The sequence below is a fragment of the Dendrobium catenatum genome, unplaced genomic scaffold (assembly GCF_001605985.2).
Source record: "Dendrobium catenatum unplaced genomic scaffold, ASM160598v2 fragScaff_scaffold_1103, whole genome shotgun sequence".
NCBI lineage: Eukaryota > Viridiplantae > Streptophyta > Magnoliopsida > Asparagales > Orchidaceae > Dendrobium > Dendrobium catenatum.
The window spans coordinates 150,237-170,981 of NW_021319565.1; the positions used below are offsets into that span (position 1 = coordinate 150,237).

Here is a 20,745-nt window from a genome sequence, read left to right on the forward strand (position 1 = left end):
CTGTTAAACACGCGACAAGAAAATCACATATCTTAGTAAGTACTTCCCAATAGGATAAGACAATGCATCACTAGATTAGAATCCCCATCTAGTATTTTGGTTATTTCTGTCATTTTACAAAGATCGGGACCGCAGCCATTCAGAATAGCTAAAGCTCCACTCAAAATTGGAGAATAAACTTCTCAGATCTTGAACTTGGACTGCAGGCGTTAAAATCAATTGTGGCGGTTCTCCTAACCGCACTTTAATCAGTTAATCTAAAGAGAAGCAGCGATGAATATGAAACAGAGGTGATTACGAAACAGAAACAATAAGGAAATGATAAAAAGAAAAGTGCACTCATATGCAAAGTAATCATTTGCATTATTACGTTATTATATTTTCCACAAAAGTCATCTACCATACTAGTCAAGCCAATGCTGAATGGAAATTAAGTGAATTAAAGAAAAATATTTAAATTTCAGCACATCATGCAGTTTCATGCTGAGGCCCAGTTCCAAAAAACAAATAAGTAATAAAAAACAACAAGAAATCAGCATTAAAAACAAAAGCCCACACTATTCTATGCATTATAGCTATTTGGATTATTTCATTTTAAAGATAAGTTGAGGTTACAAGCCAATAAAATTTTACCCTTTCTCCGGAAGATAGGCCAAACCACAGACAAATTCTAGATAATCACTATCCAAACAGAATATCAGTAGATAAGAGAAGATAAATAAGATCAAGATATGGTTGTTTGAGACAAATGTGAAGTAAAACTACTAGGAGTTACGTTCAAAATTAAAAAGAGAATTGTTAAAGTTTGCTTTTATAATTTTATGGGATCATGCAAGATTGAGTTAAGATGTCGAAACGTTAACTTTGCTTAGGCGAAAGAGTTGCAAACAAGATTAACCAAAACGATTCTTTCAAAGTTCTAGGCGAATTTAATATGCAAAGTACAACAACAAAACCCAACGTTTAGCAATGAGAAGTTCACCTTGGGGCCGTATCACTCAAGAGGTAGTGGACTTTTGGCGGAGATAGAAGATCCAAGAGATGAAAGAAGTTACCACTAGGGAGAGGGCGCCAAAGAACTTCGTCGAAGGAAAAGTTGCCGGTTGGGATGGAAGTCGTAGACGACCGTTGAGGCTCCAAGTAGCAGTTTAAATCCTACAACACCAAAAGTTTTTATAATATAAAGAAATTGTAGACATACTAGATATTAAAGCTAGCCATTTGCATGAACTTTATTCCAAAAATCAACATGGGCAGTTTCGACGCCAGATGAAACATTATTTTCATGCTTCGCTAGCAGACAGTCATAACAATTCATGGAATTTGAAATTTCAAGATAATTTTATGTAGGAAAAAATCATATATGAAGAATAGTAACAACAACAAAATAAATCTATTTAATGAGTTTCCCGCAAGTAAATAATCTCCTGGAATAAGTTGGGCTTCACCGTGCATCAAGAAAGTAAGATGTTTGCCAAACATTAAAATAGAATATGACTTGGGACCTTTTGCAGAACGTTCAAATAAGCAACAAGTGCCTGTGCATCACCCTCCTGAATATCAGGTAAAGGAGCTCCGGAAGATTGGAGAGATTGCCTAAATCTCTCATCATAAATAGACAAGCAATCAAACAAGGTACCCCAACCAACTCTCCGGAACATTTTACCCTGGAGCAACTCGAAAACCTTTGAAGCACCCTCCTGGGTAGAAGCCTACAAATACCAAAAAATATCAAGTAAATAAGACATTGAGAAAAGACAAAAAAAATCAGGGGGGTTTATATACATAACACTTTATTCATTCATATGTAAATATTTAACACCTAAAAATTTATATTTATTCACATAACACCCATATTTCTAAATAAACTCAAAAATACCACTCTCTTCCCTTTGCCATTCCCGTCATAAATATTGTTGGAGCAGGGAAACTCACAACAACAAAGAAGAATATAAAGAAGCATGCACAAGCGAAGTGTCATGCATCCTGTGCACGCAACAGCCAATAGCAAGTATTCGAAACTCGAAAGGATAGCAGGCAAGGGTGGGACCACAAGCAGGAAAAGGGACAGTATCATGCTCCAACATTTTGGATGAAAAGTTAACGGAGTGTAATGGTTGAGTAAATAGGAACTTTTACTAGTTAAATATGTAAATATAATTGAAGTGTTATGTATGTAAATCCACACAAACTTTAATTTGCATACCTAATTTAAACTAAAATGAACTAAGTTGGGATGAATCGTTACTTTTGAAATTCCTAAAACTCAAGTTATGCAATGTATAACATATGACGAATGCCAACACATTCGACACAGTTGAAAAGGCACTGTTACTTGCCAAAAAAGGCGAAGGCCCGTCTAAAAACATAATATTTAAAACTTTTATTCACTTGTCAGGCAGGGCAAACACATGAGGGATAACTTATAATTTTGTCCTTCATTTTGCGATTTTTTGAAAAAATTTAATATGTATCTTTTCACTTTTTGAGGCAAAGGGGCATCCCCACCTATACATAATCAAGACTGATATGTTAAAAATTTTAATAATTGTCATGGATTTATTATTTATGTTTCAAGTATTATTACACTAGAATCGTAATTTTATTTCGATTATTTAGTATAACTAATAATCATCCAGGTCTGTGGCCCACATATTTTAAGATTTGTCATATTTGGCTCGTGATCGTGTTAATGCATCAAAACTGGTATTAAAGGGTATGCCATACCAAAGTTTTCAGCATTCCAAGAAAAGCCACAAGCGTTGGTATGTTAGTATGATCCTCTCCAGCAAAATTAACAAATGTCCATAAATCATCATTTCCAAGTAACAGCTCTGGTTGCCTCTGATATAGGTAACATATTCAACAAGATACAATTAGTAAGTAGATAAGTACAGCTTACCCAAAAAAAGGTCACACTAGTTTAGCGCGCAAATTAAGCAATAAGCTACAATATTATAAAAACAAGTAGAACATAATGATCTAATCAATTACGTGACACAGAAAGTCCAGATAAAAAATTTACACATCACATAAACTTCAAGGGGAGTCCTGTATTGAAAAACAGTCAAGTTAGAGCTCAAAAAATAAAAAATTCCAAGCAAGTATCAAGATCTGCTCAAGGTTTCACCAGAGCATATCGTTCAATATCTAAAAAAAATGCATCAGAAAACTATAATTTGATTTATTATTTGAAGCACAAAAATAATAGAAAACATCTGCACGATCTTCAAAGTAGATAATGAAATCATTATATTAAAACCAAGAAAACCAAATATGAGGCATATCCCTAAACCAAGCATATCCCACAAACCAAATGGCCATTACAATATAGCTAGCGTCAATTAAATAATACCCCACCAAAGTGAAAGAGAAACCATAGAAGTGAATATTTCAGCTCATATCCCAAAGTCCTGTTAGCAAGCTACATCAGCCATACAAAGCCACATAATAAAAAAGGCTAGTTTTCACGAGTGCAGCCTATATATCCGCAGCTTTGCCTTCTCATAATCTATAACATGCTTTTTAAATCCATTCTGACCACACATATGAATGAGATACAAAACTTTAACTAACATAGCTGCAAAATATAATCAAACATTCCGGAGTGCAGCCTCTTTCACAAGAGCAGCTTATATATCCTTAGTTCGGTAATCTCATTATCCATAACATGCTTTTTTAAATCCAACATGACCATCAATATGAATGAGATTCAATACATTAACTTATATATATATATATAGATGTATATATATCACGAACAAATTTAGCATAAGAATTAACAAACCAGAACAAATGGGAGATGCTTACTCTGTAAATTTCACTGACCAATTCCAAAATTGAAGCAAATGGCTTACAAATCACAGGAGCATGAAGCAGGTTAGCACCATCCAGAGGTTCATCTGATCTTGGCTGAATATAAGGATCAAGAGCGCTCATAGCTTTCTCTTTCATTTCTTTCACCTAATAAATAACGTTTTAGATAGCATCAGAAGTTAGTCAACCAATAAAAATTAGAAAAAAGATGGGAGCCAAAAGTTTGGTTTTTAAATAAATCAGGCCAAATCACCATAAAATCCATAATATCATGGCATACAAATCCTGAAAAGCTAATATACATATCAAGTGTGAACCCAATTATAGGTAGCATGCAGACACCAACTTCAGCCAACAACTTAGAGTTAACAGCTTTTAGAATAAATAGTAATGAATAAGAGGATGTGAAATGATTAGAGAATATGTGTGTTTCTCTAAACAAAAAAACAACAATAAAAACGAGTTAGCCAAATCGAAGATTATCAATGGAAATTGAAGATTCAAATAGGTGCTCTATTAAAAGAGATTAACTACGGAAGTGATGCATGCAAAGGGGGGGTCAAAACAAGACGAGAATTTGTTTTGACCCTTGGACTTCTGGTGTTCTCGGATGAGCTTTGGTTAATTGGTAACGAGCTCAAAATGTTGGAATTTTAATTAGTTCTAGCTCATAAATGTTTGAGCTAAAGTTTAGCTAAATGATTGGGGGATTTATTGCACTTCCTAGCTCATTAATTTCGAGCTCTTGGTTAGCTCATAGTGAGCTGAAGTTTAGCTCATTTATGTAAGTTTCGTGGAAGCTCATTATGGTGGATTTTGGCCTTTTGGTTCCCGTGGATGGCGGCTGGTTTTCCCGTGCTTGGCCCTTTGGTTCCCGTGGATGGCTGCTGGGTGTGCCTTGCCCCTTTGGTTTCTGCGGCTGCCTGCTTAGTTCTGTGAATTTCCTGCTTGGTTCTACCGCTGGCTGCTTGGTTCTGCCGTTGGCTGCTCGGTTCCGTGGCTTTTTTGCTTGGTTCCCGTGGGCTTTCTTCTCTGTTTTGCTGTGCCGTTTGGGGACTGAGGTTATGTGGCTGTTGGCCTTCCATTTCCCTAAATCTAATAGGTTTATTTACTGCTGTTTGGTGGCTGTTTGGGGGGGGGGGGAGAATTCCACGGGATTTTTCATGTTTTCTGTGCAGTTTTCCTGCAGCTGTTTGCAGTCTTTTGGCCTTCTATATTCCTTGAATTTAATGGGTTTAATGGGAGATATTTGGGCTGTTTGGCTTCCCTTTTTGTACCTATATATAGGAGATGTTTTGAAACTTTAAAAAAAGTTATGATGATATTTTTGGAGCAAAAAATCTGTGAGGTTTTTCTTCTTTCTTCGGAATAGCTTGTGAGCTATGTCCTTCACCTCTTCTTATTCTCCTCTAGGATAACTTGTGAGTTATTCATGTTTCGTCTCGGCTCCTAATCTCCTTCTTCTATCCGCAAGTCCGACGTCATTTGTATCCTTCTTCTTAATCTAAAAAAGCAATTTTAGGAAAGTCGTAGTGTCTTTATTTTGTCGTTTGTAACTGTCTAAGTTTGTAAGTCTTTATATATATTAAAGTGAAGTTGTTTTTTTTTTTTTTTTTTTTTTTTTCGTATTTCAATTCATTATCCAATCACACAATTTTTTTTTTTATCTATTTTGTGCTCTTTTGTGTATCTTCTAAGTTATAAGAATAATCTTCTTTTTGTAATCAAAAATTTGGGAAGGCCCAAATTTTTTATTGCATCAATTAAATTGATGCAAGCAAAAATTTGGGAGAGGGCCCCAAATTTTTGCTAACAAAAGAGACTCTTCCTAGATAATATAAGATTACACTAAAACTAGACAAATTAGACAATTTATGACAAAAACAAACTTTAGTATTATAAGAGACGCTTATAGGACGCTTACAACTTTGACTTACAAACAACACTAGAACATAAAAATACACCTAAAGTTGCTTTCTTGGATTGAGAAGAAAGATACAAGTGGGGTGGATTCTTGCGGGTAGAAGAAGAGATAAGAAGCCGAAAAGAAATGGAGACAAGCTCGCAAGCTTTCTCAAAGAAGAAAGAAAGGAGGGAAGTTGGACAAAGCTCGCAAGCTTTTCCAAACAACAAACCTGCAAGTTTTTTTCTATTCCAAAAATCACATTCTAACATTCTACCTTTTTAAAACAGCCACAAACTCGCTATATATAGGCACAAAAGGGGAGCCAAACAACCATCTAAAACTTCATTTAAAACTAATTAACTAAGGGGAAGAGGAAGGCCAAAAGACACTACTAACAGCCCCCAAAAACTGCACATAAATCAGCAAAACAACACCTAAATCTGCATAGGAAACAGGGCAAAACAGCTGCAGGAAAATTGCACAGAAAACAGGGAGGCAGCCATCGAAATCCCCTCCCAGCAGCTCATGGGAAACCAGCCAGCACAGGAAACAAAGGGGCAAAGCTCGAAAAACCAGCCAGCACAGGAAACAAAGGGGCAAAGCACGGGAAACTAGCCAGGGGCAACGGGAACAAAAAAAGCCAAGAGTAAACCGAAGAGACAAAGGGAGGAGAAGGGGCAAAGTCCACTCCAAAATGAATCCAAGACATAATAGCATACCTTTTTGAATTAATGAGCTAGGAAGTGCAATAAATCCCCCAATCATTGAGCTAAACTTCAGCTCAACATTTATGAGCTAACACCAAGTAGAATTCATCATTTTTTAAGCACAACACCAAGAATCCAAGGCTCACCCGAGAGCAACCACCATACCAAAACAAAAATCAGCAAGCAGCCCAAGGACAAAACCAAGAGGTAGCAGTAGCCCAAAGCTTGCCTACATCAAGAAGTGAGTTTTGTGATATGTTAATTCAGGAAAAAAAATTCATCAAAAATATCTCTATATGATTTGTATTTGACTATGAGAAGGGCAATCATTGGCAACTGTTAAATTCAGAGAATTTAAGAGGAAATAAGCTTAATTTTATTATACAAAACTATTCATATTTATATATCTATACAAGATATCTTAATAAATAAACAAATAGCTACATAATCATGCATAATTGTCATAATATAATCCTTCCTACATCAGCCACCCAAATACAAAAGGAGATCGGCATGAACCAGGTGCGTCTCCCACAGATTCTTATATTTTCTGTGGGATCAAGGGCCAAGGGACGATTGAGATTTAGAAACATGATCCAGGTGAGCCTCCCACGAATTCCCATAGGAGTTGTGGGATCAAGGGCCACGAGACGGCTGAGATTTAACACTCCCCCTCAAACTGAGAATACATATCAGTCATTCCCAGCTTGGTAATTAGTCTCCAATATGTAGAGTTATCGAGTCCCTTGATAAGAATGTATGCAGCATCGGTTTCAACCTTTTCTTGCACCCCGTGCACCTTTGTTTCACTTTCAATAAACTCCCACTGCTCTTTCTTTAAGAGCAGTGCCTCTACATCACCATCATACAAAATTTTATGTATTCTTGTACTTTGATCAAAAGAATCAACAATACCATCATAAAACCTCTGATTATCTGGCCACCAAATTTTTATCTTTGAACCAACAATTGTGTTACCCAAGCATTTCCTACACTTATGTGGTCCAAAAGCCTCTTGCACGCCCTTAGCACGCTTCCATCTTGATTTTGTTTTACCGATATCTTTAACATGGTTATTATCTTTAACCAAATCTTTCACTGTAGTCTTTTCGGAGGAGAGAATTTCCTTTAATTTCAATTCTTTGTCTTCAGCCTCAACATGCTTAACTCCTTTTTACTTAATGCTAACTATTTGCCTGTTTACCAAGAATCTCATTCTAACTTTTCTTTCATATCCATTTCTAACTCCAATACTTGGAGGCTTTTAGTCAGAATTACTCAGAGCTTTTTTCTTATTACCAACTCCATAATGATCATTGTTAATTGATGTTTACATAGTAGTGGCCCACACATGAATGAGGCTTTGCTCCCTCTTACAGCCTCTGCTCTCTTTCGACTTAAAGGAAGTATGCAGAGAATTCAATAGAATCCCCTCTCCCCACTCTCTCGACTTTCCTCTATACACCAAACGAAATTTCTGTTGCTCGATTCTTGCTAAAGCCGCCCATATCCGCTCCAAATCGAGGAGATCATGCACCTGGACATTAGGATAGCGGCACGGAGTTTCATTTTCAAGGAAATTGAAGTCTTTAGATGCATATTTTAATTTGGAAAGTCAAATTAAACTTGATTTGATCGATATGGATAATTGATTTGAAATTGAGTTCGAATCGAACTCAATTTGAATCAATTTGAGCTGATTTGTGTTTGAATTTGCTCAATTGAGTTAATTTGAGAAAATTAGACTCAAATCGATTGGGTTGACCGGGTCTAATCGGGCCTGATTGGGCCGATTCGACTCTATTTGAGTCAAAGTCTAACACCCAAAAAAAGTGTCAATAATAAATAGAAAGACAGAATAAAAAGTTAGATGAAGATAGTAAATTATTTATGAGAAAGATTTGACATGGGGCACTATTATAAAATCTAATGGGAATAATAAAAGATACTGATGTGAAACTACCAGAAGTTAGCGAGAAAATTAATAAGAAAGTTGTTAAAGTTTACCGTTATAAAACTATGCTTCAAGACAAAAGGAAGCTTTAAGGATTCGTAGTTTTCCACTTGCTTAAGCAAAGAAACACATGTAGGTTAACCAAGACACTCTTAGTCAAATACAAAGGCAATAGAAACAATAATAGCTTGTAACATAAATCCGAAATTTAATAATGAGATCTTCACCTTGAAGGTTCTCTCACTCTACGGTTCTAGGGCTTAGCGGATGAAGATCTTCCAAACTAGACTTGAAATCACCATTAGGAAGAAAGAACCGTGGAGCTATGTTGTTGGGAAGGTAGCCAACAGTGAAGGATTCAAGGATCTTCCGACAAGGAGCCAAGGTGTTCTGGGTCATTGAAGCTCGAACGTCTCGGCGAGGCAGTAAATGATGTGGTTGACGTAGCGTTCCACCAAGTCGTCATACTCCCAATCTGGTTCATAGAAAAGAGATTGGAAGATATCTATCTCTCCTTGGGCATTGTACACCAAGTTGTGGTCGATCTTAGGATCGGCCATACTGATGCGGCATCCAATCATGAAGATTTCTAAAGGAAGAGACGACGATCGGCGACCGAGATCATTCCACCTTATCTTAATTTGTTATTTATAATTTTTATTTTTATTATGAATTTTTCGTTTTTACCCTTACTTAAGAGGGTCGTCTTATTTAAATTCTAGGGGCATATATGCCTTGTTTTAGTTTCTTAGGCCTATATATAGAGGTCATTGCTTATGTAATGTAAGGATTGAATTATAATAAAAATTGTGTTTTGCACTTTTGTTCTTTGGGAAGAACGTTCGTGAAATCCCTATGGGAGGGAATCAGACTCTCCACCAGCCACAGGATGTGTCCGAGCTCGTGGCTTGAAGTCCCTTGGTGAAGGGCATCGTATCACCCGTCAGCCGCAGGATGTGTCCGGGCTCACGGTTCTATCCATTTGTTTCTTTGTTTTGTTTCTCCTTATTTTTCCTGACCGCCACCTCCCCCTTTCCCCCTCTCCAAGCCGTTGGTCACCTTGTGGCCACCCCTTTCACTAACGCACCCAACTTCAATTCTAACCGCCACCTTTCCGTTCCCTCTTCCCCTAGGCCGAGATCCACCATGGTTCAACCCACCCGCGACTACCTCCTTCCCTAGCCCCACTTCCCTCCAAAAATCCCTCTTTCCTTATTTAGGTTGCCATTAATTTGAAAAGATTTTAAATTCAAATTAATCTATTTTGAATTTCAAATCCATCTAAACTACCTCTTGATTACCTTCCTAAATTAGATTTTGTTAATTTGGAAAATCATTCAATTTTGAATTCAAATAAATTTAAATTTCAAAACATTTCCAATTTAATAAATTCTACATTAGGGAGCCTCCTCCAATTACTCCTAATCTGAAATTAATTTCATATTTAATTCCTCCAATCCCATTAAATGCTTGATCCAGATACATCGAATGCGGACATTATCTTTCCCTCCACCCATGGTTGTCCCCTCCCCTTTTCATACTCTCCTCAATTAATTCCTCTTCCCACCAATTAAGGCCATTAACCCCTCTTTCTCTTGATTGGAGCCAATCTCGCTTTGATAGCCTACTTTCCTAAAATATTCTAGATAATTTTGGAAAGAGAATCAATCTGATTTGAATTCAAATTCAAATTTCAAATTCTTTCCTAAATATCTAGGGTTAAATTAGAAAACCCCTTAAATAAATCCCAATCAATTTCAAATTAAATTGGAGTAATTATCTCTCTTTTTAAAACTAAAATTCAATTCATGAGAGCATTAACTCCACCAATCCACTCCCCAAACTCATGCATGCTGACAGTTTTCCTTCCCCCTGGAATTCGAAATTCATATGACCCCCCCCCCCCCCCCTCCCCCCCCCCCTCGTTCTACATCATATACATACTTGCCTTGAGAGGGAGAGGGGGAGAGGATAATTGAGGTGGTAAGGAGAGAGGGAGGGATGGCGGTTTGGGGGAGAGAGGATCAGCTGTGGGTGAGAGGGGGAAGGTGGGCCGGTTTTAGGAGAGGGGTGAATTAGATAGGCCTAGGTCAAAATCTGAAATTAATTCTCAGATTTAGAGGGAGGGAAACATTAATTTGGGATTCAAATTAATTCAAAATGGGGGCTTGATTGGGGCGGCAGCAAAGTGAAGTTTAATGGGTATTTAATGAGGGTCTAGGTGGCGAATTGGAGAGAAAAAGGGGCTCGAGAAGGGGTCGGACATATAGGGGGGGATTTGAGGTGTTTATATTTAATATGTGGGCCCAAGAAAGATTTAATTGGGGATTGTCATTAAATCTGAAATTGATTTCAGATTTCAATGTGTTTAGGATGTTTCCTAATATAAGTTATTAATAGGGAAAGCTTTATAATTCAAATTTAAATTTGAATCTAAATGAGGCAACTTTCCAAACTAATAGGGATGTAATTTAGGAAAGAAACTAAGGATGATTTTGAATTTTGAAATTCAAAATTCCTAGGTAATGGAAGGAGGGCCGGCGGCTAGTGGAGCTTGGGGGGAAGTCGGCGGTGAGGGGTTTGTTGGGGGGGTCGGTGGTGGACGGGTGAGGGGAGGCCGGCGGCACAAGGGTGAGGCGGATTGGTGGTGGGGTTCGATTTTGGGAAGAGGGAAAGGGGATGGGGGTTTTGGGAGGCCGGCAGGTAGGTGGCTAGGAGAGGAGGTGGAAGGAGAGGAAAAAGAAAAAAAGAAAAGATTGGGGCCGCAAACATTGGAATCCTCCGAAGGTTGACGGGTATTGCTTTCACCCACCTAGAGTTTCTCCTCTCAAGAACTCACTTAGAGATCAAGTAAGAAATTTGAAATTTCATTCATAATTCATCATCCGATACAATAGAGGAGGCCACAATATATAGGCCTAAGAAAATAAAAATACAATGACTCAAATGCCCCTGGGGCTACAACTCAAGCAGACTCAAAAGAAATGGTACAACCGTAAATAGTAATTAATACATAAAACATCAAAATAAAGACTAAGCATCAAAATAAAAGTTGTGGATCGTAGCCATCGATCTGAGACTCCTGCACTGATATACTCGTCGAAAACGTCTGTCGATGTCCTCATCAGACACAATATAAATTAATGATCTAAACAAAAAATAAACAGTATTTTAAACAAAGTTTTAACTAGCATGATGTGAGGTACCATTGACAAGTATGTTTATATCATTTTTTCTCTTTTTTCTATCTTTATATGGTAAACACCTTGCTAAGTGTTTTTGCATTCATGCACCAAGTAAATAAATAAACAAATACATATTTAGTCAGGTTAGGATGTATTGCACTGTTTTTCCACTGAACTTACTTTGCATTTATTGGAATCGACCCAATCACCCAAATTGAATTGTACCGCCAAAATATAAGTAACTAAATCATGCAATTGCCACAATAAATGAAAAGAATGCAAACTCATATAAATATATCTGAGTAAACTCGTTCTGCCATAATTAATAGAGCTAGAAACTTTCTTGTTGAAACTGGAAAAGAATATTTTCTTATTTGATAGAAAGCAAACCCAAAAAAAAAAACAAGTCAAGATATCAAGCCAGAAATTCATATGTGCGGATATGCTGGACTCTAAAGCCTATAAGGCACCTACCGTTTGCAAGTTATCTACAACGTTCTGGCCCAAAATTGAAAGAAAGAAAAGGCAGTAACTATGAAACAGTTTGATATCATACTGCCAAACTAAACAATAACTGTTCTCAGTCAAGAAAACATACAAATTAACGGTATACTTGATTCTAAGAAAAATATAGTAGGCTTTGAGAGAATGATAAATTTTGAAGGAATAAATTTCAGCTTGATCAAGAACAAAAAATTGTGTAGATCAATCAAACAAACCTTGGCTCTGGTAAATGGGTGGGAAAGAAAGCACATCATCAGTTTGTGCATGTACCCATCATACACATAAACGATATCTTCATCTTCATTCTGTGCATAAATGAATTGATAAAAAGACTGCTATCACAATAGACACTAGGCAAAACAAGATTTAACAAACAGAAAGATGCAAAACAATTAAAACTTAAACTAAATACCAACTGCAAATGACCACTTATTTTTAAAGGTGTTATTTAGCGGTTGCCCTCATGGACATTGTAGATTTCAAATTGCTGATTCTAAATAACCACAAAAAACTGACACAACAAAATAGGATCAAAACAGCTACCATCATCCTTAAAAAATTGCTCAGTAAACAAAACAAACTAAATAATGAGTTAAATTATGACAAGAATTGGAGAAACTAATTTAGCAACGAAAATTAACTAAGATTGGACAGCCTATAAATAAATGAGAAGGCAAAAATGATCACATAGATCAAGGAGATGGCAATCAAAGGACATGACAGTTGGGAGGCAGACTGCAGGAAGCTGAAATTGGCAACAGCAACTGGCGTGGACCAACTAGGGGGCAGACTGCAGGCTAGCTTGATGTGCTGACGGCAAGGCATTATTTTAGGGTTGCAGGTTGTTGAATTCAACGAGAACCATATAGAGGGCCACTACTATGCAGCAAACATTTTATGTATTAAACAAGAAGCCAGGCTCAAAAAGAAGATAAATCTCTAAATTATTTTATCTAATGATTGTGGACTGGGTCGACAATGATACAACTGATGGTTATGTGTCAGTTGGGACATTGGTGTCGAAGGGGACACCAGGATAGCAATTGGGTAGATGGTTTTGGCAGTAACATAAGGACGTTGGCTAGCTCAACAGCATCACAAGTTGCTTCACAAACAATCGTGAGATATGAATGGAGGCAATTTAATCAACAACTACAAAAACTACAAGTTTCATTACGAAACCATTTGGTTTCTGCAAGCATTTAGAATATATGAGTACTTCAAATACAATAAGTGAATAAAAAGGATTTGAAATAATCAAGGTTGTTTTGGATTGTTGTAAAATAAATTCAAAAGATCATTTATTTAATTTGGTAGGAAGAAAATGAACAGTATTTGTCGTATTAATAACAAAACAAAAGCTACAAGTTTCATTGAGAAACATTTGGTTGCTGCAAGAATTTAGAATGTGTACTTCAAATACAATAAGTGAATAAAAAGGTTTTGAAATAATCAAGGTTGCTTTGGTTGGTGGAAAAATAAATTCAAAAGAACAATTTTTTTTTTAATTTAGTAGGAAGAAAATGAACATAATTTGTTGTATTAATATATTTTCTGAGCCAATATTTTTGTATTAATATATATTTTTGCATAAATATTTTTTTTTACCATGCATGGAGTAGTATCCACGAGGAGATCGACGGGGATGGCAATGATGGTTGGCAAGATCCACAACGATACAAAAGATGGTAAAAAGTCGGTTGGGTTAATGGTGTCGAAGGGGATACCAGGATGTCAATTGGGTAGATGGTGTTGGCAAAAACATAAGGACGTTAGCTAGGTCAACAGTATCTAAAGTTGTGTCATACACAATAGTGAAAACAGCAGACATGAAGGGCGAAGGTAATATGAATGGTGGCAATGTAATAAACAATGACGGCAGATGTCACTATGGTGGTGTAGTGGATGGTGGACAGTGACCTATTGGATGTATCCAAATTCCATAAAAAATACTATGCCTTCGTTTGAATTCCATGGATATATTCCAATGCATGTCAAGAATATATTCATTGAAATGATAATGCTAGCTAAATATGCATGCCCCACTAATCAGAAAATAATCAGCTATATGTAACAATCATATAGCAAGAGCAATAGCTAAAAGTTGAATTTTTCTGAACACTAAATTAAAAAAAAAAGATTAGAGAGAGTCGCCGAATGTAGGCCATTAAAAGAGAAGCATAATACTAAGTTAGATGTTGCAGAGATGAGGATGTTCAGGTGGATGGAGTGGCTTTACCCTTAAAGATAGGATACAAAATAAACATATATGTTAAAAGGTTGGAGTAGCTCCAGTGGAAGATAAGATTTAGAAAGAGTCACCTTAGATGGTTTGGTCACATAAAACGGCGGTCTTCCGATGGCCCGGTTAGGAAAGTAGAGGTATTAGATTTGACTTATGTTAAGAAAAGTAGAGGTATACCTAAAAAGACTTGGTTATAAAATATTAGAAATGATCTTTCTTTATTAGAATTAAAGAAGAATTTGACTTTTAACAGGACACAAAGGAGAAAAATGATTCATATAGCCGACCCCACATAGTGGGACAAATGCTTGATATCGTTGTTGTTGCTGTTGTTGTTGTTGTTGTTGTTGTTGTTGTAATAAATAAATAAAATTAAAAAAAATAATTGAAGGAATGTGCTTAAATTGAAGGTACAGAAAGAAAAATGTTTCATGTGTACCTGGTAAAATGGAGTTTTGAGAACTTTAAAAAGTAGAAACTGGAAAACATTTCTTGAGCAGATAGTTTCTAGGCATGCTTGAACAGGTGTCAAATCTCTTGAATCCGAAGCTAGCGTACTCTCCATAGCAGCACCATGATCCTGGGTATATATAAGATGCACTGCCCATGCAAGTCTAACAACATCTATGAATCCTTCAACATTTGGATAGTTGCCCTGTGTCATTACCTAGATAACAGCACTATAAGAAATCGAGAAAGGTGTCTGCTTAAACAAAAACCAAAAAATAAAATATCAAAACTGAATAGTAGTTTGCCTTACTAATTTCTGGAACTCCGTCCTAAAGGTGGCATCATGGGACAACAGAGATGTTTTCACAAAACTTGAACTCAAAGCATCAGATACAAAGGAAATCACAAGAGAGAACATTAAACTGATTGTGATCTGCAGTAGATAAAAAATATGAATATAAGGAAATCAAGGTATGATTACCAAAACAGCCCAGTTAAAAGAAAACATAATAACGCTCAGGGCTCAGAGCAAGGTATTTATAAGGATCATGAAAAATGAAGATTCCCAAGTTCCACCCTGTAAAACACCGATTCTATAAATGGGAAGCAAAAAATTGGCACTATGTGAGACCTGAAGTTTTATAGTGTTATCACTTTCATCAACTTCAGCAGCACAATCTCTTAGCACAGAAAACACATCTTTGACCTCTTTTGGACCTGCAAATCAACAGCAGGGTAAAATTGATATTTGATTTTCTTCCATGTGAAGGGAGCCTTTCTGAAAAAATTTCTTCATCTAATTAAAGCAAATAAGTGGCAACAGAAAACGAAGATAACTGTTTCCTGGAACACAAAGCAGGCCAATAGCCACAGTTAAATAAGGTAAGCCTTCGATAAATTACATAAATAATAATATAATATAAGAAAAAAAAAACTAAAATGTCCTACGCCTTTGTCCAAACTAATGAGGAAGGAGTAAAAATTTGAATGGACAACTGTGTGAGAAAAGCTTTCAGGAATTGAAAGAGCATCTGATGACAGCCCAGTATTGACTTTTCCCTCGGGAACATAAAGATTTCAGATTTAAAGTGATGCCTCTTTGAAGGGCTTGGGATGTGTTCTAATGCAGAATAGAAAGGTGATTGCTTATGCATCTCGACAGTTGAAGCCTCATGAAAGAAATTATCCCACCCATGATTTAGAGCTGGCTGCAGTGGTATTTGCTTTGAAGATTTGGAGACATTATCTATATGAAGTAAGATGTGAAATTTTCACTAACCACCAGAGTCTAAAATACATATTTTCGCAGAAAGAATTAAACTTGCGACAAAGAAGATGGTTGGAACTCATTAAAGATTATGATTTGGATATCCAATATTGTCCATGAAAAGCTAATATTGTGGCTGATGTTTTAAGTCGCAAGTCTTCAGGGATGATGAACATGATGATTACTCAGGAGGTTCAATTGATCAAGGAAATAAAAAATTCACAATTTGAGATTAAAAACTTTAAAAATGTGGAATATTTACATTAAATGACCATAAAGCCCACTTTAACAGATCGTATCAAAGAAGTTCAAGAGCTTAGTAGTGAATCTTCAAAATTGATAGAGCAGATCCAGTCAAGGAGAAGATTCGATCTTTTTGTTGATGTTGATGGAACCATTAGGCATAAATCCCAGTTGTGGGTACCCAGTGATCCGGAGTTGAGAAGAGAAATTTTGCAAGAAACTCATCATTCTGGCTATACAATTCATTCGGACAGTACAAAGATGTATAAAGACTTGAAAGTAATATTCTGGTGGTCGGGTATGAAGAAAGATGTTGTTGTTTATGTAGCTAAGTATGAAGCATGTCAAATTGTGAAAGCTGAACATCAAAGACATAGTGGATTACTGCAATCACTACATATCCCCGACTGGAAGTGGGAAGAAATTGCAATGGATTTTGTCATGAGATTTCCCAGATCTAAACAAGGACCCGACAGAATCTGGGTGATTATTGATAGACTAACAAAATCAGCTCACTTTTTGCCTATTAAGCAAAATGATTCAGTAGACAAATTGGCACGGCTATATGTGAAGGAAATTGTCAGATTACATAGTATTCCAAAAGTCATTATCTCAGATAGAGATGGTTGAATTACTTTGAGACTATAGAAGAGCATTCATGAAATCTTGGGTACAAATCTGCATTTCAGTGCAGTTCTTCATCCTCAGACTGATGGGAAGCTAGACCGAACCTTGAATTGGAAAGCTGAAAGGGTGCGTGCATAAACTTATAGACATCATATGACTTGCTTATAAATATTGAACTATGAATAAGATGGAAAGTAGTTATGCATTTCTTATAGCAAGTATGTAATTTACGTTTATTTTAATTGTTAATAATGTTGTTATTATTTCTCATACAATGCTTGTGTATTTCATTGGGTCATAGCTCATTGGTAGTTGTTGTACTGCAGGTAAGGGAAAGGAGCCTGTAGAGCATTAAAGGGGTGATTGTCTTTCTTTTGATCTACATACTTTTTGGGTATACACAGAGGTTCAAGTGTAAGCTGTACAAAGACTTTTTGGTATGTAAATAGATTTTAAAAGTTTTAGTAGAGCTCTGTATTTGTTTTAATTATGTGCGATGTTCAGTAAAGTATATTATATGCTTCCCATTATGATGTTCGGAGTTGATAGGTTGACATGTTAGGAGAGCCTAAAAAGATTTCTTTTCTTCTCTGTTATACTCCAATTTGAATGTTAGATGGTAAGCCAAACTGGGGTGTGATAGTTGCCCTCCACGAGGGACTTCAATCCATGAGCCCGGATCCATCTTGCGGCTGGTGGAAACAATGTTATCCTCCCATAGAATTTTTCCTCTCCATAACTCACACAGAGATCAAGAAAAATGCTTCAATTCTTTTTTTATTAATAATTCATCATTACATTACACAAGCAAGGGTCTCTATATATAGGCCTAAGAAACTAAAACAAGACATATCTGCCCCTAGGGCTTACATAGAACGACCCTCTTAAGTGAAAGTAAAAACGAAAAATTCATAATAAAAATAAAAATTACAAATAAAATTTAAGATAACGTGGGACGATGACGGTCGTCGATCTTCAGCTCCTCAGATAGGCATGGACGGTTGGATGTTCACATCATTTTCTCGGGGTGGAAAAGATCTCGACTCCGTCGAGTTCGCATCCCGAGTGAGCAACCATGCTCTGATACCAAACTGAAGTAGAACGAAGGGGGGGTCATGTGAATTTGGAATTTTCAAATTAATTGGAAAAGGGAGGGAAGGGGTCATCCAAAGAGAGGGAAAGAGGATAGGGTGTCCAAGTTCAATGAATGTGGAATTTGAACTTATTCCCGATTAATTTCTGATTTATCCAATCCTTGATTGAAGGAAGGCTTTCCAAAATTAAGCTAAATAATTTAGGAAAGAATTTGAAATTTCAAATTCGTTTGAATTTGAATTTGAAAATTAGAACAACTTAATTTAGGAAAGAAAAAATTTTAGAGGGAAAGGGTTTTGATTGAGAGCATTAATTGAGGAAAATTCATTAATATATGAGGAAAAAGGCGGGCAGCCAAAGGAGGGGGAGAGATGTCCACATACGATGTATGTAGCCCAAGGCATTAAATGAGATTTGATATTAAATCTGAAATTGATTTCAGATTTAGAGAAATTATGGGAAGGTTTCCAAAAATATATTTGTTAATTCGGAAAGGATTTGAAATTCAAATATCTTTGAATTCAAATTAGAAACTTTTCAAGTTTACAATAGATTAATTTAGGAAGATAATAAATAGGCTATTTTGAATTCAAAATTTGTGGAGGGAGGAGGCTAGGAGTGAGGTGGTCGGCTGGGTATGGAGGTGGAGGGATTGATGTTTGATCCAAAAGAAAAGTTAGCCAAAATCAAACAAAATAAAACAAAAACAGATGGTGAATGGTGGAGACTAGAGATGAGAGAACGGAGAACAAAGAAAAAAATAAAATAAAAACGATACAAACCATGAGCTCGGACTCTTCCTGCGGCTGGTGGGTACTGCGTTGTCCTCCCCGAGGGACTTCAATCCACGAGCCCGGATCAATCTTGCAACTGGTGGAAACAAGGTTGTCCTCCCATAGGACTTTTCCTCTCCAAAACTCACACAGAGATCAAGACAAATGCTCCAATTCTTATTTTATTAATAATTCATCATTACATTACACAAGCAAGGGCCCCTATATATAGGCTTAAGAAACTAAAACAATACACATATGTCCAGGTGTACCGGGGGAAGATATACTTCATGGTGAATGGGTTGAATGAGGAGGAGAAGTTTACGACTGCAGAGCTATGTTTGGAAGGGAAAGTTCTAGCTTGATTCCAGTGTACGATAGCAAGGCCACTTATTGAGTGGCTAAAGAAAGCCATGAACAGCATCCCATCCTTCCACCTTGAGGACAATGTTCATCTTTTGGGGGGAAGTATTGTTATGACTGCAGGCCAAGGGAGGCTAGCCCGGCCGACCCAGCAGGCAGTGGAGGGGGCGGAACCTGAAACAAAATGCAAGGAGGTTTCGGCATCTCTTGTGGGACCAAACAAAGCAATAAATCATTATGTTATGACGGAATTAAGGAAGAAAATATCTCCTATTCGAATTCAAATAGCTGAGGGAAATTAATTAGGAATGAAGGCTACTTTAGGGGTTGAATTGACGGGGATTAATTAGGAGATGTTTCCTAATTAAAAAGAGCAAATTTGGGGGCTGAATTTGAGATTAATTAGGAGATACTTTTTAATTAAAGAGGGTAAATTTGGGGGCTAATTTCGGGCTGAATTTGAGGAGATTAATTATGAGATATTTCCTAACTAAAGAGGATTGATTTGGGGGCTGATTTGAGAGGAAATTGTGGGAGGGTTGTTTTGTAATTTGTTGTGTTATTGTTTGTTATAAGTAGTAGGATTTATGTTATGTTTGTATGCAAATTTTGATTTAAGAGTGTTGTAGTTTTCTTTTTGTGAGTGATACTAACGGCGTTTAGGGTTTGCAAGAGAAGGTCCTTCGGTCGAAAGAGAACCATGGTATCTTACTTTTTTCTTTGTTGTTGTTTTTGGTACCAAGGCGCGTCAAAATCCTAATTTTACATCTTCCACAAATTGAGTTTGATTTGAGTTATAGGATTGAAGACTTGAATGAGGAGAGATCAATTTGTGGTAAAAATATTATTTGATGTTAATTGATTTAGTTTCGATGAGGCTAATTAGGAATTTATCATACAATTGAGAAAATTGTTATTATTAGATTGTTTACGGAAGAACAACATGTCAAAGTGATAGAAATCAAAATATTCATGCGGAAGAAGATCATATAATTCATGTGAGAAACTCGTTCTCTAATAAAGGGAGCAAATTATTCCCATGACCTATTATTTGTCAAATTTTATAATTTCATTGAATTATTATGGATGTCAACCTTAGAGTATAAAAATTGAATATATGGAGTGTAACTTTAGTAGTAATAGACCTAGTGAGGGGATTGCGACTTTAGGCGATCAAGTCATTAATAAGAGTACATGTTTTAGATATCTTGGATCTATTGTTCAGAGTAATGGTGAAATAGATTAGGATATTATCAAAAGAATTCAAGTTGGATAGTTGAAGTGGAAGAATGCATCAGGCTTATTGTGTGATAAAAAAGTATCACTCAAACTTAAGGGAAAATTCTATAAGATTGTGGTGAGACCTGCAATGCTTTATAGTGTCGAATGTTGGCCATTAAAAGAGAAGCGTAATACTAAGTTAAGTGTTGCAGAGATGAGGATGCTCAGGTGGATGAGTGGCTTTACCCTTAGAGATAGGATACGAAATGAGCATATACGTGATAAGGTTGGAGTAGCTGCAGTGGAAGATAAGAATAGAGAGAGTCGCCTTAGATAGTTTAGTCACATAAAATGGCGGCATTCTGATGTCCCGGTTAGGAAAGTAAAAG

General features: G+C 36.4%; 1 protein-coding gene across 4 annotated transcripts in view; it reads right to left on the reverse strand.

Moving 5' to 3' along the window:
• LOC110108549 (nuclear pore complex protein NUP205) overlaps positions 1–20,745 on the reverse strand; it is a 105,071-nt gene that overhangs the window by 75,439 nt on the left and 8,887 nt on the right. For all 4 annotated transcript variants that reach the window (XM_028698528.1, XM_020839232.2, XM_028698527.1 and 1 more), the window contains exons 7-13: positions 15,399–15,484; positions 15,078–15,200; positions 14,757–14,984; positions 12,288–12,377; positions 3,811–3,963; positions 2,728–2,844; positions 1,506–1,712 (exon numbers count right to left, since the gene is read on the reverse strand). In XM_028698528.1, coding sequence (XP_028554361.1) covers positions 1,506–1,712; positions 2,728–2,844; positions 3,811–3,963; positions 12,288–12,377; positions 14,757–14,984; positions 15,078–15,200; positions 15,399–15,484 — 1,004 coding nt within the window. The remainder of the gene's footprint in view (positions 1–1,505; positions 1,713–2,727; positions 2,845–3,810; positions 3,964–12,287; positions 12,378–14,756; positions 14,985–15,077; positions 15,201–15,398; positions 15,485–20,745) is intronic.